Source organism: Palaemon carinicauda, chromosome 27, assembly GCF_036898095.1.
Source record: "Palaemon carinicauda isolate YSFRI2023 chromosome 27, ASM3689809v2, whole genome shotgun sequence".
NCBI classification, from domain to species: domain Eukaryota; kingdom Metazoa; phylum Arthropoda; class Malacostraca; order Decapoda; family Palaemonidae; genus Palaemon; species Palaemon carinicauda.
This window is the reverse complement of record NC_090751.1, coordinates 35,016,154-35,034,568: the sequence shown is the minus strand read 5'-3', so window position 1 is coordinate 35,034,568 and position 18,415 is coordinate 35,016,154. Positions and strand designations below refer to the sequence as shown.

Genomic DNA, 18,415 nt, shown 5'->3' with positions numbered 1-18,415 from the left:
TTGTGGATAAACTGTTGCTTGATATTATAAGATATGCCATGATTGTTTGTAAAATAAGTGGCCTTATCTTATTTTTTGTAAAGTATATGGTACATTGATTTTTGTTGGAGAATGAAATACAACATTTTATAGTACAATACTGTATTGACGTTTAGAATGTTTTGTTCAAGTTCATTTTTGTTCAGTACTTTTATATAAATTTGAGTGAAAGACCATTTTTAAAGATCTCAGAAATTTATGTCATTTATTAACACAAAAGTGAATTTGTCTTGTTACAGTTTGTTGTTGAAAAGAATTATACATTTTTGCGAGTCTCTCTTGTCAATGTGCGAGTTACTGGTAATCATATATATACTTTTGCCCTGTGTTATAAGTTTAAGAATTATACCACTGTATGTCCTGAGTGACGTAGAAAGCTACTAAAAGGACAGCTGCTGCCTTGCAGTCTTCCTTTTTAGCAAAAGGTTAGGCCCGCTGTCAATAACTGGAAACTGCTGCCTTGCAGTTAGACCATTAGGTCGACGGCTAGGCCCAATGCCAATAACTGTAGTTGATGACTGCAAGGACATGCGATCCTAAAAACTCTCTCCCAAATTATAAACCATGCCCGATGCTATTGTATCGGCAAACGACCCCTTAAAGTAGGGATAATGTTGGGAAGAAAGACTAACGCAAAAAGAGTAGCATTAACTGCATATGCAACAAGCTTGTTTTATCTATTACCTAAAAATTCAATAATGATGTCAAGAAAAGACACACTCCTAACTGGTTGAGTTTGAAAACTAGGACCTCATGACTAAGACAGTCAAAGGGAAGACTAAAATCAAGGACAATCATTCAAAGTTCCTGACTGCAATCAAGGGGTTCCTGTACAGCATTGGAAACTGTAAGATCATCACAAGCTCCAAGGCCTTTGCAAAAGCTAAATTGCAAACTAAGGAACAGATTTTTAACGTCAGCATACTTATTTGGACGTTCTGCTAACAGACGTTCAAAAAATGTAGATATGAAAATTATGGAAATTGGGTGGTAATCTACAGGGCTAGAACTACCACAAACATATTTACTTTCCAGTTTATATGTCTGCATACTTGGAGCTGAAGGTCAAGTCTGAAGGTATAGACTACCTTTTGTCTTTCTATACCTTGTGGACATTAACCATGAGCCTTTTAACCTGGCCCTGAGAGGGCTGTTTAGTACAGTAGTTGTGAGAGGTAGACAGAATTAACTCTATTACCTCTTTCTTGATCCCCTCTTTAGGGGATGAAGCAGCCTTAACTGTTATACGCTGGTCAGCCTTCTGATATTGTTGAGTTACACAATGGAGCCCTTTTCATGCAGACTACATTTATAAAGAAGCAACTCCTCAATCCTCCTGAGAAGGGGAAAGATCAGTTGGTCTGTTACCAAGCATTTCTCTATATGTACTGTGTGTGATATGGCTGACATCATCTGTATGTTTAGGAGATAGGTTTTCTGTGTCCTATTACTGTACTGGCTTTTTTTTTTTAAGTCAGTGCTGGCCAAGGCCATAATAGCTGCTACATCCATATAACAAGCTGTTTCAAAGTTGTTTGAGTTATCATCTTTGTTCCATTGTGGGACCAGGGAGGATGACATGTCCAGGAAAGAAAGGAAATTTTCTGTTTGGTTTTAGGGGTCTTCCTCTCACGAGTGGGTGTCATCTATTTAAGGTTTTTATTCTTGTTGGTATGAATAAGTAATTATAATTTTCCTAGCTTTATGAACCGGAGTCCTTTAAACTAAATATACCACCATTTTTAGTTCTAGGCCTTTGAACAAAACCGATATTCTGTGACAAGTGAGGGAGCTGGGCTTCCCCTTTTCGTTGCTTGTCATTACCTCAATAACAATTCAATGTATGTTTCAGCACTTCTGAAAATATAAACTTATTTAAAAGGATGGACTCAGTTTGTACTGTATAGCTAAGAAAAATAAACTTAACTTTAAGAATTTATGTCAAGATTCCTCGATTTCAGAAAGACTTTGATCTTAAGTTGAGTGGTATCTCAACCTTCCAACTCTTTGTTGTTGTTGTCTCAATGGACATTTTGCCCTGGCCCATCAGCTTCTGTCATCCTACTGTCAAAGGTACCATTTGTGAACTTGCTTGCATTTCATGGTGGGAGACTATTTCCTATATTCTGGGTGAAACGCTAATCTTACAGGTCTTTGTAAGGGAAGTTTATATGTCTTCAACAGTCCTAAACAACTTTTTGATAGTGGAAATTGACCAGCTGCTATTGGTGTTGTAGAAGGGGTACATCTAAAGCAAAATAGTGATTCAGTAGGTTAAGGGTGACAAGTGGTGGACTCTTTTTCCTCGGAAAGCTATCTATGCTTATGAGGAGCTTGGAACAGTCATGGTCACCTTGTAAGCTCAGGGCCTTGGAGTGGGATGTGACCTTTGTCTTTGGGGACTCTTACTCTTCCCCCTTTTGAGCCACTGAATAGGTTGTTTAATATATAACTGTTACTCATGAATTTTTTACTAGCTCTTGTTTCGATGAAAAGAGTTGGAGAACTTCTTGAACTCTTGTACTAAGTTCTATGTTGTTTGTCCTTCTTCTGGACTACATAGGGAAGACAAAAGAGGCCTGTGGTTCCTTAGCGAGGTTCGAGTTTTTCTTAATTTCATCCCTTTGAGATTTTACTCAGCTATTGAGATGAGAGGTTTCTCTTTCTTGTGAGGTTGCTTTGATGTTTCTTGAAGAGGACTCAAGATTTCAGGTCTGAGTATCCAAGACACTTTGTTATAGCTTGGGCAAGACCAACAAGGAGATATCCAAGAATGCACTTTGTTTCAGGCTTTGCAATGTAATCAAAAGTATCCATGCCCCATATAATGGTTGAGCCAAATCCACTTTTAAGGACTCATGAATTCGATATATCGCCCCTTCACTTACCTTTTCTTTAAGCAGAAGATTCCGGTTCATCAGGAGTTGAAGGCGTGTACCTTAAAGCAAATCCACACCCTCACAAAATATTATTTTGGAGATGTTTCCCACAATTGCTTGGACACACTTTTGGTACTGTGGCAGTTCAAGTTGTATAGTTCTTCCAGCTTCCCCTCTGGATAGAGGAGCATGAGTTAAGACTAGATTATAAATAAAAGGTGAAATGACTGGCTCTTCTGATTATTTCCCTGTCCGTTTTAGTAGAAGCAGCAGTCGGGTTGTTACTTGCTAGGTCAAACATCTGATGTATGTAATTTAGATACATGAGCTTCAGTAACCACCTAGGGGCTAGACGCATCGTCAAAAAGCCCCTGTCCGGAGAGAAGCTCCGGGCAATCTAAAGAAGAAGAAGAATGAGCTTCAGTCTTACAAAGTCATTGTTATAAGAAGTAACTCTATCCTTTTGTGTCTAAGGGAAGGATGAATCTGGTATACTCAAATCCATTACTCATGTCCCAAGCACATTTTCTCAGTGACCATTGAGGCACACAGTTGACTCACTCTTTTCAGAGAGACCAAAGTTCTTCCCCTGCTTTAATTTAATTTGATTGGACAAACCTTAGCTTGAATCTTAACAGCTTTGTCATCATACAAAAGTCACTGTATAGGAGGTGCTTTAAGGTCATCAACCTTACCTAGGAAAGAAAGAAACCTCCAGTATGGTTCACAGGGGACTTCCTCCCACCAATGATGTAGTCTCCTATTTTTAAATGATTAGGGCTTGTTATCCTTTTAAGAGAATTCTCCCTCAATCTCCCCTCTTATTTGCCAAAATGAAAGGGAGATCTGCAAAGGCAAGACTATTTGGTACTCCAATCCAGTCCATCATCTTATAACTTTAACTTGCAATTCCATATTTACTAGCTTCATGCTAAAGTGATCTCCTTAGGAACTTAGGATTGCATAGGTGGGAAAAGTACACATTATAAAAAATTTGTGATGCAATATTTTTGAATTTTTTTTCATACATTTTAATTTTGATATGCAGTAAAGTTGTATGTATCACTTTTAATAGATACTGTAATATGGTTTATACCTATGCGTATACAAACCTTTCATCATTTAAAATAGGGAATTTCTTGCGTGGATATGAAATGGTTGTTAAAGTAGCCAATGAGATAGTTACTGACAGATGGTGAACGTGCTGTTAAAGATTTAATTTTTGTGTTCTGCCTCTGTAAGTACAGATGAACTATTCTGCCCCATCCAAGGCTGTTTAATCTTTTCTCTGGTTTGATCAAAGCTAGTGGTCTTTCTCTTTCAGATGACAACCAGCTTGCTCCTTCATTGTTTTTCATCAACCCCCATTTACTTTGCTGTTTTTGTTGTTGGGACATAGCACTCTTATTTGTAGGGGCAGTAGAACTCCTATGCAGCCTGCTGAGACTTGATCCATTGCGAGGGATGAGGACACTCAGGATTCTCGGGCCCTAGAGTTGAATTTTACCTTTTTGTGGAGGTCCTTCTAATCATTTGTGAGCTTAGCAAACTCTGTGTGCCAACTATGGTGCCAGCTTCAGGTATGACGTTTGTCATTTGATCTGTGCTTTGATTCCCCTCAAGGATCAAAATCTTCGCTGGAGCTGCCATTGCCTGATCTTGCTTGTTGGCACTGGATTGAGCTGGCGATCAGATCTGTTGGTCTGATTAATTTTTCTCTTCCATATGGTCCAATAAAATCGTACCCTGCAGTTATGCGGCAGCAAAGGTTCTACATGCCCGAGTCTTCAGCATTAGCACCTCTTCAGGTTACCCCATAGTCCCAGATTAGTCTTTTGAGGCTTCTATGTCAGAGTTCATGGAGGCTTGTGCCAGGGCTACCCTTCAAGCAGTCATATAGCTTGACCAGTGGTCAGATGCCATGATATACTTCATGAAGACTTAATAACAATAATTCATGACTCTTTGGAAAAATACAGGAGACTCCTGGTGTCTGGTGGGAAAGCAGTGACCTATTTTATCACACCACCCAATGAACTAGTGGACCAACTGGGTTTTGAAGGAGAGTGATGCTCTGGTGTCCCAATTCTCAAACTAATTGGTCCCAAGGTAGCACTAGTGCTTTAGAACGCTTTGGTTTGGGGGTTCACATCATTCCTCTAAAGAGTCGTGCAGACGGATGCGGAGGAGTGGAGAACTACTTTGCAGTACCTCCTGATTCACCATGCAGTAAACAGGTCTTTGGCTCTTCAAGGACATCTGCAGGATCGGTGGGGAAGAAGGTCACCAATTTACTATAGACCCTGATCAGGGTCACCTGCAACTTCCACAATTCTGAAAGATCTATGGATGCACAGCCTTTTAAGGCCCCTAAGCTGACGAGTCCAGGAAGGGAAGCAGAGAAGAGGTAGAGGGGTACACATTGCGGGAGTTCACCTCCTGCTGCCACGAGTACTGTATTGGGATGCTTACCATGGGCAACCTGTCAGAGGTTGAATCTTAGGTAGTGATTGTCCTTTTGAGATTGGTATGTACTGCCTTTATTGGACTGTCGTTTCTCCCCTATCTTGTACACCTATAGTGTTCGTATCTATCCTCCAATATCACCGAAATTCGTAGCATTGTTGCAAAGGTAAAAGATGTGTTGGTGGAGAAAGCTCTCAAATATGTTTGAGACATATATCTCTGGGTGAGGTCAACTGGGTGCTGGAGAGACCGGTTATCCACTTCTCTCTCCTGAACCAGTATGTACAGCAGTTAGATTCCGAATTGAGATGGTATGAACTATCCTGAATTCCAGTAGAGAAGGAGATTTTGTGTATTTGGCTCTGAAGAATGCATACCTCCAAGTACTCATTCATATGCTCTCTCAGAAGTACCTCCACCTCTTCTCAACAGAGTAAGTGTACCAGTTTAAAACCCGGGCTTGCTGGGACTTCTCAGGCTGGTGGGGGGCCTGGTAGTGCTGTGTCTGGGGGTTCTGGAGACTCTGCCCTTGTGCTTGGGAGGCACGTTTCCTTCGACGACCCCTTGTGGTGTAGTAATGTTGTGCCTGTTTCTTCGCCCGCTTCGTGGGCCTGTGTTTCAGGTTCTTCAGCGGCTGGTGACGCCCAGGGTAAGTTGGACTCCACGGTAAGTGAGCCCTTCCCTAAAACGCCAGGTAGGTCCCCAATGCGGATGGAAGAGGGGCTGGATACCTTGTTCCCTATTGTAGGGCGCCAAACCTCTTTTCTAGCTCCTCTGACGGCGGTTCCAGAAACCTTCCTACAACCCTCGACCTCTGGTACGCAGCAAGTCGCGAAGCCCTCCGTAGCCCCCGCTTCTGCCCGTCGTGCGGGTGGTACAGTTTCGTCGGGCTCTTCGGATGGTGGGGCTTCGTTCTCTTCAGAAGAGGAAACCAGGAGGAGACATCGGCGACGGAGGGAGCGGTCCAGGAGCAGGCGTTCCCGCTCAAGATCCCGTACGAGGTTCAGTAGGAGACGGTCCCGCTCTCCACGGAGGAAGTAGAGGAGGAGTAGGTCCCCCGATGGTGATTGGGTCTTCGTTCCCCGTAAGTCTGAATTGCAGCGTTCCCCGGACTGGCAGTCCAGGGATTTCTCACCACGAAGGCCATCCTCCAGACGCAGATATGACCCTCGCAGGGAGAAATGCGAGAAGGCCTCTTCAGGCAGGCATAAGGCCGCGAAGTTTCTGGTTCACCCCGCCCAGCGGGGGGAACCGTGCTTCCGTACGGGCAGCCTGGCCGAATCAGCACAGCTGGTTCGGCCCTCGGACTTAAAGGAACGGTTCCCTCCGTCGGGTCAGCCCACGGGATCCGCATCCTCGTCCCCCATAGAGAATACACGAACGGTAGTCCTCGCCGGCACGGCGATGCCAGTTCTGACCCCCGAACCTGGTGCGGAGGCTCCCGCCGGGGAAGACCGGTACCACCGCAGGGGAGTGCCTGTTGTTCCAGAACCGAAGCGCCCGGTGGGAGTACCCGGTGAACCGGCTCCTCAGGATCAGGCGGAAGGTACTGCGGACGGTAGAGAAGGTTCCCCGACCGAGGACTCGGCCTATCGGAAGGCTATAGGCCTGATTCGAAGGCATCATAGGATTGAAGAACAGGTTTCAACCGATGAGGACTACTGTAGGTCCAGCTTGACCCGCTTGATGCAGGCACCCGTCCAACAGAAAACCTCCTTGGCCCGGCCTGTGGCCCGAGATCTCGTCCTGGGACGGGCTCATGTCGATAGAGTTGTGGCAGGCAATGCCGAAGCTCCCAAAACGCAGAGCTCCTTGAAGTTGCTCCAAGGGCTCAAGGCACAGAGTAGGTTTTATGTGCCGGAGGGACAACGACCGGGAGCCTGCAAGGTGGAGCCTGCCCTCGACGTTCTGGGACAGGGTGCCACGGAGGACAGAGCCTCTTCAGCCCCGATTTGCTTTTCGCAGTCGGAGGCTGCGATGATGGAGGAGATGTCGAAAGACTTGGTGCACGTCTCCTCTTAGTTGGACTGGTGGGCTTCCACACTGGTAGGTGTTCAAGCCACATATGACTTGACGGACCCGGAGCAGCAAAACCTCCTGAGGGAACTTATCATCTCCGGGGGCAAGACCCTGAAGTTCCTCACGTATCAGTCCTTTGCCCTGTCAGCGAATTGGGTTCTTTGCAAAAGGGACACTATTCTGGCGAAGCTTTTCCGGAAGGTCCCAGACAGGGAGGCGAGGGCCATGAGGAGCCTTCCTGTGTGGGGTGACTCCTTGTTCCCTTTGAAAGAGCTAGAAGAGATCATGGAAAAGGTGGCTAAACGAAAAGAAGTGAACGCTCCCAGGCCTCAACCGGTAAGGAGGCCCCCCTACAAGAGATCAGTATCAGACGGCCCCTCTACTTCTCAGGCCCCGCCTAACCTGACGAGGAGAGAAGCCCCTTCTTCCTCGTGGGCTTCAGCGCCTCAGCCCCCCCCCCCGTAGAGGAGCTCCAGCAGCGTCGGCCTCGTTTAGAACAGGGTATTCTGCCTCCAGGAGAGGCCGTTCAGGCCGCTTCTCCAGGAGGAGGTAGAGTGGGAGGCTGCGATGATGGAGGAGATGTCGAAAGACTTGGTGCACGTCTCCTCTTGGTTGGACTGGTGGGCTTCCACACTGGTAGGTGTTCAAGCCACATATGACTTGACGGACCCGGAGCAGCAAAACCTCCTGAGGGAACTTATCATCTCCGGGGGCAAGACCCTGAAGTTCCTCACGTATCAGTCCTTTGCCCTGTCAGCGAATTGGGTTCTTTGCAAAAGGGACACTATTCTGGCGAAGCTTTTCCGGAAGGTCCCAGACAGGGAGGCGAGGGCCATGAGGAGCCTTCCTGTGTGGGGTGACTCCTTGTTCCCTTTGAAAGAGCTAGAAGAGATCATGGAAAAGGTGGCTAAACGAAAAGAAGTGAACGCTCCCAGGCCTCAACCGGTAAGGAGGCCCCCCTACAAGAGATCAGTATCAGACGGCCCCTCTACTTCTCAGGCCCCGCCTAACCTGACGAGGAGAGAAGCCCCTTCTTCCTCGTGGGCTTCAGCGCCTCAGCCCCCCCCCGTAGAGGAGCTCCAGCAGCGTCGGCCTCGTTTAGAACAGGGTATTCTGCCTCCAGGAGAGGCCGTTCAGGCCGCTCCTCCAGGAGGAGGTAGAGTGGGAGGCCCCCTACTCCTGCCCAAGCCTCAGGTTGTGGGATGCCTCAGACTACATTGGCAAGCATGGAAGGCTCACGGAGCAGAGCCCTGGACAGTATCCGTACTGAAGGAGGGGTACAGGCTACCATTCTTAACGGAACCCCCGCCTTTAATTCAGGCCAGCCTGTCGGAGTGGCTGGCCCCTAAGGACCCGTTGAAGAGGGCGGCTCTTCAAGAAGAGGTGTCCATGATGGTGGAGAAGGGCGCCATGGAGGAGGTCCTGCACCCGGGACCAGGTTTCTACAGCCGCCTGTTCCTGATAGAAAAGGCGACAGGGGGGTGGAGACCGGTGATAGACCTGTCATCTCTCAACAAGTTTGTGCGAAAGACAGATTTCAAAATGGACACTCCGAAGTCGGTCTTGCTGTCCTTGAGGGAGAAAGACTACATGATGACCATAGACCTCAAGGACGCATACTTCCAAATCCCGCTCCATCCCTCAAGTCGGAAGTTTCTCCGGGTGAAATGGGGTACCCAGATCCTGCAATTCAAGACCCTTTGCTTCGGGTTGTCGACAGCTCCCCAGGTATTCACGAGAGTCTTGACGACAGTCTCGGTGTGGGCTCACGAGCGGGGCATTTGCCTCATTTGGTACCTGGACGACTGGTTGCTTCTTTCCTCCTCAGAGGACGTTTTGAAGGAGCAGGGTTTAAAACTTCTCCAGTTTTGCAAGGGTCTGGGTATCATGATCAACTCAGAAAAATCGAACCTATCTCCCTCCACCAGAATGACCTATTTGGGGATGACACTGGATTCCCTACTAGTGAAAGCTTTTCCGTCAGAGGAGCGGGTAAGCAATCTTATGAAGATCCTTCTCCCTTTTCTGTCAGGGCAACCCAGGAGGGCGAAGGACTGGCAAAGGCTAATAGGTCATCTGGTGTCGTTGGAGAAACTGGTTCCCCTGGGGAGACTCAGACTCAGGACCGTCCAATGGAACCTGAAGAACTTCTGGAACCAACTGGACTTGCCCCAGAAATCAATTCCAGTCCTGCCAAACACAATACCCTCCCTGGAATGGTGGCATTGCCGGTCGAACTCGCTCAAGGGGATGCCCTTCGCGACCGAACCTCCAGAGTTGCTCCTATTCACAGACGTCTCCAACCAGGGATGGGGAGCCCATCTCAACGGGACGGCGAGAGGAACCTGGATGGATGGGGAGAAAGGCCTACACATCAATGTCCTAGAGTTGAAGGCAGTCCAGAAAGCTTGCCTGCACTTCATCGATCTACTAAGGGGAAACACTGTGGCGTTGATGTGCGACAATGCCACAGTGGTAGCGTACATAAAGAAGCAAGGGGGCCTAAAATCAAGGGAGTTGTGCGATCTCGCCCTAGAGATCCTAGATTGGGCGGAAGCGAACCAGATAGTGTTATTGGCAAGGTTCATCCCGGGAAAAAGAACGTCCTAGCCGACGGTCTCAGCAGGATTTGTCAGATAGTAGGAACAGAATGGTCCCTCCTCCCAGAAGAATCCAGACTCATCATTCAATGGTGGGGTTCCCCGGTGATGGACCTTTTTGCAACCAAGCTGAACGCACAACTCCCCGTGTATTGTTCTCCTGTCCCAGACCCAAAGGCAGCCTTGGAGGATGCCTTTCGGCACAAGTGGGACAACCTAGACGTGTACGCTTTTCCCCCCTTCACGTTGATCAGGCAAGTGCTCAACAGAATAAGGGCTGCCCGGAACTTAAGGATGACTTTGGTAGCGCCCTGGTGGCCGGAGAGAGAGTGGTACGCAGACCTAAAAGACCTGACAAACCATCCTCCGTGGCCACTCCCTGACAGGCCAGATCTTTTACAACAGCCACACTTTCTCAGGTTCCACGACAACCCACAGTCTCTACGCCTTCACGCCTGGAGACTATCGAGCGCTTCCTGAGGAAGGAAGGATATTCGTCAGGAACGGCTAAGAGGATGTCGCGATACCTGAGAAGGTCGTCGGCAGCGGTCTACCAAGCGAAGTGGGCCTCTTTCACGAAACGAGAAACGAGATAGGGATGTCAATCCCAGCTATAAAAGGAGTACGAGCAGCCTTGGGTCAAGTCTTCCTTCTGAAGGACATCGACCTGGGCTCCTCTAGACACATCTCTATGCTTGTCAGGAGTTTTGAACAGTCCTGCCCCCCTCAATCTGTTAGGGTGCCTCAGTGGGACTTAGCTAGGGTCCTGAAGATGTTAAGTAGCCCCCTGTTTGAACCAATGAAGGATATTGTAGACAGGGATCTCACTCTCGAGACAGTCTTTTTGTTGGCCTTGGCCTCTGCGAAAAGGGTAGGTGAGATCCCTGGGCTGTCTTATGACGTCTCTCATTCGAAGGGGTGGAAAGAGATCTCTTTCAAGTTCGTCCCTTCGTTCGTGGCGAAAACCCAGAACCCAGCAGTCTGGGATCCTAAATTCGAGGGGTTCTCTCTGCCAGCTATTCCTAGGACTGGGAATCCTGAGGATTTGAGGTTATGCCCTGTCCGTGCCATTAGAAAATACCTTGAGAGGACTGCACATCTCCGTCCAGGCATCAAGAGCCTTTTCGTCTCCACAGGTGTTACAAAGAAGCAGGTATCGAAGAATACCATATCCTTTTGGTTGAGACAAGTTATTGCCAGGGCCTACAAGGAGGAGGGACTAGCCTTGCTAGGTACTCCCAAGCCCCATGACATCAGAGGTCTGAGCACTTCCTTAGCCTTTGAGAAGAACATGGCAGTGGGCCAGATCCTTCGAGCGGGCACCTGGTCGAACCAGTCAACCTTTACTGCCCATTACCCCAAGGACTACTCAAGAAGGTCCTTAGACGGGTTCTCCATTGGGACAGTCATCTCCGTGCTCCAAGTGATTTAACGGTAAAGCCCCAGGCACAATCGTGGATAGCAAAACTAGGAGACACAGGTTCGTTCCTTTTCACCCTAATCCCCGTTTCCTATCCCTATCGGAGATAACCACACTTATGTAACCAATGAAGAACACGTCACTGCAACTTTGTTACCGGACTCAACATCAGAAGATTTTTCAAAGGGTGAGTACTTAGACACTAACATGAGCTCTTTGTGTAGTTTGTTTTTTAGAATCTAGTTCATATCTAGGCTTCTTGGTGTCCGCTTTGCTGGGTCTGAAGGTCAGGAAGCCACTCCCACCTCCTAAAGTGTAAGTCTCCTAAGAAAGCAGTTCGAGGTAAGTGTTTGTGTTGGAACAAATCAAAAATTTCAAGTAATTTTTATTTTTTCTAACATACTTACCGAGAACTACTTTCGGGTAATGGCCCTCCCTACCTTCCCCGAGTGCCTTTCTGCCCTTGCAGGGACTTTTTGCAACATCCGAGGAACTTACTGACTAACGGGACCCAAGCGGACCTCGACCTAGCTCAAGGCTACCCTCGGGGCACGTTCTCTCACTCCCGGGTTAGCCCTCCATAGAAAACGGGTGTAGGGTATACTACACAAAACTCTGGTCGGTAGAGAGGAGATTACAGGTAACTCCTAAGAAAGTAGTTCTCGGTAAGTATGTTAGGAAAAATAAAAATTACTTAAAATTTTTGATGTTTCGAACAGTTCACTGCTCTCCAGGTGTACAACTGTTTATGCTGATGGCAGCTTGAGTCTCATTTGTATGGGATATGTCTTTAATGTTGTCAACAATTAGTTGAGCCTCTCCTCTCCTGTGAGGCAGTTGCTACAGGATAGAGATCGTCTTCTCACCGTTTGTTGCAATCTGGGGATTGGGAAAATTGGGAGAAGTAGAATCTCTTCCCCAAGCAGAGGCTGAAGTAACTGAGCATGCTGATAAAACATGGCAGTAGTGAAGCTATAGCATCAGTAAACTCAGAGAAGTAGCACAATCGTTCTGTCCAAATAGAACTTCCAGCTTGCCTGTCAAAGTCTTATCAGTCACCTTTCCTTGTAGGAGAAGCATGTTCCTCAGGGGAGTTAAGGCCATTTTCTCCAGAGATCTCTTGTTTTATATTGTTCAATTGGGACAGGAGATATAGGCCAATTCTATGTGGTGGCTGTACGAAGAGAACCTAACCAGGGAAGTTGAATCTCCATGCATGTTATGTTCTTAGATGCTTCCAAATAGAAGTGGTGCTTTCTCCTGGTCGACTTGGTTGCATTAGTTTTGTTGTCAGCAGAAGAAATGCATCTTCATCAATGTTGTTTAGATACAAGCAGCCTTGAAAGAGTGATTAAATATGCATCAGGTAGTGTTGATGAGAAGAAATATCACCGCTGTACGGTAGCTCTGTCCATAAGTAAGGAGACATAGTTATCTCACCTCTTTGCAAGTTGACAAAGCAGATACATTTCTGAGAGGCAAATCTTGTAGAGCTGTCAGCCAGTTACTTTCCAGGGAAGATTCTTTGGCTGATCAACTGAGTGTTGATCAAGCCTGGTCTCAGATGAACCTGTTACTCATAGATGGCTATAAGCCAAGTGAAATATTCTTTTAGAGTTTATAATACTGATTGTAGACTTGCTCTGTGATCTTTGCCAAAAAGCTCCTCTTAATAGCCTTGAGCAGTCTTGCACACCCTAGTACCTCAAGCTCCCAGAGTGGGAATTGACCTTTGTTCTCTAGACTGTTACTCGTCCCATATGAGTTTTTGAGAGAGTCATTAGGTAGAGATCTAACTTTCAAGACTTTATCAGTCATAGCTCTAGTGAAGAGAGTTAGCGGGATGCACGGTTGCATTTGTGTTAGCCCACTGATCATAGCTCTGGTGAAAGAGTTACAGTGATTCATGGATGCATATGTGTTAACCCAGTGAATGTTGGTAAAAGGTCTCTTAATTTTGTGGCCAATTTGTGACCAAAACCCAGAACCTGTCTGTGCACAACCTAGGTTCAAGACCTTCTCCATCCTCTCACTTCATGAAGCGTTGGGTTGTAATTGAGAAGAGATACTTTTGTATCCCATAAGGGCTTCCCGATGCTATTTAATAGGACTTGCCAAATCAGGCATGAATGTTAACGACTCTTCCTTAGCACTGGTAGAACCAATAAGAGCTTTTGAAGAATAGTCTCTAGCCTTGTGACACAATCAAGAGCATACACTTTGACCATTGAGGTGGTCGAGTTACCAGCTCGATCTACAGCTTACCAAGTTGGGTAGGGGTGCTTCTTTAGACTTCAAAGGATTTCACTGTTGGAAAGGTGAAGGAGTTGGGAAGTGCTAAGCAACCTTCACTGCTTTCTGTTCAAGGGAGTGTATCCACAAGTCTTTCAACTGTTTTGTTTTAGGCCATGTAGTGGCTGGTTAAGTAGTTGTGTAAGCCGTTCAGCTCGAATATGTCATAGTAAGAATCTTTTCTATGGTAACTTGTTTGATGTAAATCTGAAAGAAAGGTAGGATGACTGGCTCTTCTGCTTTTTCTACCTTTCCCTCACGTAGGGATGATGCAGTCTCGCCATTGCATGCTGGATGTGACATTTCTGAGCACCATTCATATTTGATTGGATCTCTAAGCATTAGTTTTACTCCACGGATGTTGGTATGAATACCAACCCATTGGCCATTATGTACCTGGTATTTCATCTCTGACTGCATTTCCTCTCCAGGGGAGAAAGATTTTGTCATTGACTGCATACCTGGTACAGTATATACATTTATTATGCTGGACAGGCCCTATTAGCCAACTTATCTCTTATAATGGGGTAGTAGGAGGCTCTTGTACAGGACCAGAAATACTAGCATATTCCAAGGAAGAAAAAGAACCATCAGTTTATTTATAGGACTTCTTACCCACAATTAAGTGTGTCTTCTTGTTTTAAAGGATGAAGTGTTTAAACACTTACAAAAACAAATTTTGAAAGTTATTTGTATTTTTCATGGCTATACAATTCAGAATCCTTTAAAGTAAAATTTCCACTTCAATCACCCCTCTCAGTCCTGAGCCAAAGGTTTAGAAAGATTTTACAGGGAAGTGAGCAATTCTATGTGCCCATGCTCACAACCTGTCGTTAACTACCTTGTTAATTATTTGAAATCTGCTGAAGAAATTCTCTTATTTTAAAGCACCCAAGTTTGTATAACGAGGAGAAATAAGGATTACAGTACTTTTAAAAGGTAATATTCTGTATATATAAAATATTTTTGTATTTATTTTTATATTCATTAAAACTGTATGGATTATTTTTGATAATTGAAAATTGAGATAATGTTATCTATCATTAAATAGATGAATATTCAGATTAAATTACCAGATTTTTTAAAGGTATTTTACAATTTCCTTTGTGATTTATATAGATAATCCAGGATTAGTTGGTTCAGATAACGAAAGTTACGGCGGAAAGCTTATTAGTGTACCACCTAATCGAACTCCTGATTCTTCAGTTCAAAGTGGCTCAGCAACTCCTGACATTCACCCATTTTTCAAAGTGAGTAGAATCTTTCTCTTTCTTGAATAGTGTTTATCCTATATTTTGGATTTGAATTAATGCTTTTTAGAATCATTTTATTAAAACTCATTTTCATTAATCATTGAATGTTTATTATTTCACGAAAAGGACCCAGCCGGAAGATATATTGTTTTATACACTTTTATTGCGAGAGATGAAAATGACGTAAGCGTGGAAAGAGGAGAGTTTGTCACGGTTCTCAATAGAGAGGATCCAGACTGGTACTGGATTTTAAGATCAGATGGCCAAGAAGGATTTGTACCATCTGGGTTTGTTTATCCTGCGGATGTAATTCAAGGTAAGGGTGGTCTTGCTGTACAGTTCTGCATGTTTGTTATAGAAAGTATTAGATTGGATAATACTGACATTTGTTGTTTTTCTGTGTTTATAGTTCTTTTATTTAAACAATTACTCACTGTTGACATTAGGTATTGTATTGAAGTAATTTCAGATTAATTTTGTTAAGTAGTTCAATCAATCCAAAATACAATATGTGCACCTAAAGGTAGCACAGGTAATTTATGAATTTTAACTTTTGCAAACGTAGTAATGCACTGTCAGGGAGTGCAGTGAAAGTATGTACTTTATTGCTGTATTACTTCAGGTATCACTAGGACCAAATTTTTGAGATACTGGGACCAGTTTGTCAGGGGTAAATGGTAAAGCAATGATGTACTTCACTGTGCCTTTTGCTTATTATATTTTATTTAGTCTCCACTACTTGTCTGGAAAAGGATAGTTAAAAGTTTGAAATCATAATTAGTAATTTCCATTGAATGACTTTAAAGAAAATTAGTATACAATATGTATTAACTTAATGAAAAATATGAATATTGTAGGATGTGTATTTTGGTTGTTGTATCACAGAATATGTTTCATAAATAGCAGTAATCACATTTTTATTTTTTATTTTTTTTTCAGATCACTTGGAGCAAGGTGGTGCTACAACTGGGGCAGGAGGTGTTGGAGTCATGGGAGGGTCATTACATGGCAATCTCGGTAGTATGGGTGGTCATCAGCTAGGATATGGTGGGTCTCAGCATCATGGCAACCCCGGTAATAGTGACGATTTGCGGTTCCATGGTTCAGAATTAGTCATGCTTTACGACTACAAGGTATTTCTAAACATTTAAAAATATGTATTCAATTTTGGGTATAATTGTGTAGGATAGAAATATATATGCCTAGTTTGCCATATCAGTTTTGTACTTTATATTGTATTTTTAGTACATACTGTATACTGTAGTATCATTGATTTCAATTAAAATTTTATTACCAGGCCCAAGCTCCTGATGATTTGTCTGTTCGGCGTGGAGATTGGATTTATGCTGACCTAAATAACCAGACCGTTGACGGTTGGTTGTGGGCGTATGCACCCAAAACTCGCAAATACGGCTTCATACCGAAGGCTTATGCCCGACCCCCTGCCATGACCTCTCTCTAGAATGAAATTGTACAGTCATTTAATTTTAGTAAAAGTGAGTATAGTAAGAATATTGATTCAGTAATTTATCCCAATGTCATAACTTTTGTTTAGCAGATGGAAGTAGATAATTCTTTATTTGATAATGACCATGCAAGCAAATGAACATTGGGTTTTAGTCATAATTTTGTTATTTTTGGTTTTGTCTCTTTTTTGTAGAACATATCAAAGGAGTCTAATTCATTTTGATGGAACATTTGATAAGATACATTAGATTAGAATTTATAGTACTGTATGTTGCTGTATGTTGAGATCTGAATTATGATTCATCAACCAAATAATATTTGTTCCGTAATCGAAATACAAACCACGCTATTTACATAAGGGTTTACTTTCGGCGTAGCTGAAATGACGAGCCATTAGATTTTAACAAGGGTTAAACTTCCCCCGCGCTAGTTAGCACGGGGTTAGGGGAGGGGTTAGGGGAGGGGTAGCTAGCTAGCTACCCTTCCCCCCCACACACTGGTGAGCTGCCTCACTTCACTTTTGGCTCGGACGATGTACAGACGTGTATGTCTCGTCCTCGCATTGTTGGCAGCCTTAATCTGTTTTTCTTTTTCTTACAGTTGTGTGTTTGAAGTTGGGCTCTACCTTTTCTTCCCATTATGCGGAAGTGCCCCTGTGGAACATTCATGTCGGCGGTCGAAACAGACCCTCACACCCTTTGCCCACAGTGTCGAGGTTAACGGTGTGAAAGTGATATGTTTGTATGGAATGTAGGGAGTGGCCTACCTCCCAGTGGGAGAGGTTTGCCCGGCAACGTAAGAAGAGTTCTAAGCGAGACCGTTCTCCCTCAGGGGCTTCCTTGAGGAAGGAAGGCTCCAAGGACTCTTCTTCCGTTGCCCGAACCTCCTCCGAAGCTCCCACTCGTTCAGTCTCGCGAGAGGCTGCCAAGTGGTAGCGTAGGTCATTCTTTTGTTTCCCAATCTCAGGGTTCGGGAGAGGGTGTTGCCTCCCATAGCGAGGCAGCTCCCCCTCCTCCTCCGGGGGAGGACATTGTTGATTTTGTTGATTTTGTTGATGACCAAACTATGTCTAACAATGATCTTTTTCAGCTTTGGGCTTCCTTGGGGCTTAAGGGCTCACCCTCCAAGGAAACCCTGTTGATCTGATCCAGTTGGGGGCAGCTGTCCAACAGTCGCCGGTAATACCAGAGGTAGACCCTCTGGCTATTGTCGACGTTGTTGTGGCAGAGGCGTCCGACGGGTCAGGTCAAACCCCGGCTGCTGCTGTTGCGGATGTTGCTAAAGGCTCAGGTTCCCCCTCCGAACATCCTTCGAGGGGAAAGCTGGGTCCAACGGTGTCTCCTGCGGGTGTTCCTCCCCCCCGGGGGAGTTCACTGACAGAGACTCTTCTTCGGAGGACCGATGACGGTGATACCCTGCCTCGAGGTCGTCTTCGCCGTCGATGCCTTCCTTCTCCTTACAAGGGAGTTAAGAGGCGCCTTCTCTTCGGGTCTTCATCTTTGTCGTCACCTGCAAAAGATTCTTCTCGTTGGGAGCAGACCGTGGCAGTGACATCACTGGACCTCTCCGTAGATCGTTCGCGATCTCCTGCGCCTACCAGATCTTCCTTGATCATTCAAGCACCGGTCCCATTCGGGGCAGAAGGACTTATCCCACAATGTGAGTAAGTCCCTTTCGTGTCAGGTTTCACCTGTGCGCCCTAGAGTAATGCGCAAGCGCCAGCGCTCTCCTACGCGCAAGCGCTTTCCTGCTGATGAGTCACCTGACTCTTCTCGCCAGCGCTCTCCTGATCGCCAGCGCTCTCCTGCTCGCCAGCTCTCTCCTGTTCGCCAGCTCTCTCCTGCTCGCCAGCGCTCTCTTGATCGCCAGCGCTCTCCTGCTCGCCAGCGTTCACCTGCTCGCCAGCGCTCTCCTGCTCGTCAGCGCGCTCCTGCGCGCAAGCGTTCTCCTGCGGATGAGTCAACAGACTCTTCTTGCCAG

The 18,415-nt window shown here is 45.5% G+C and overlaps 1 protein-coding gene across 3 annotated transcripts in view; it reads left to right on the top strand.

Moving 5' to 3' along the window:
- Dlish (Dachs ligand with SH3s) overlaps positions 1-18,415 on the top strand; it is a 117,150-nt gene that overhangs the window by 29,468 nt on the left and 69,267 nt on the right. For 2 of the 3 annotated variants that reach the window (XR_011040093.1, XM_068351020.1), the window contains exons 5-8: positions 14,835-14,965; positions 15,095-15,284; positions 15,908-16,101; positions 16,266-16,464. Coding sequence is in view for 2 of the 3 variants with exons in the window: in XM_068351020.1 (XP_068207121.1) it covers positions 14,835-14,965; positions 15,095-15,284; positions 15,908-16,101; positions 16,266-16,430 (680 nt within the window). In the remaining variant the exon portion in view is untranslated. The remainder of the gene's footprint in view (positions 1-14,834; positions 14,966-15,094; positions 15,285-15,907; positions 16,102-16,265; positions 16,465-18,415) is intronic. The other variant, XM_068351021.1, reaches the window with a different exon arrangement.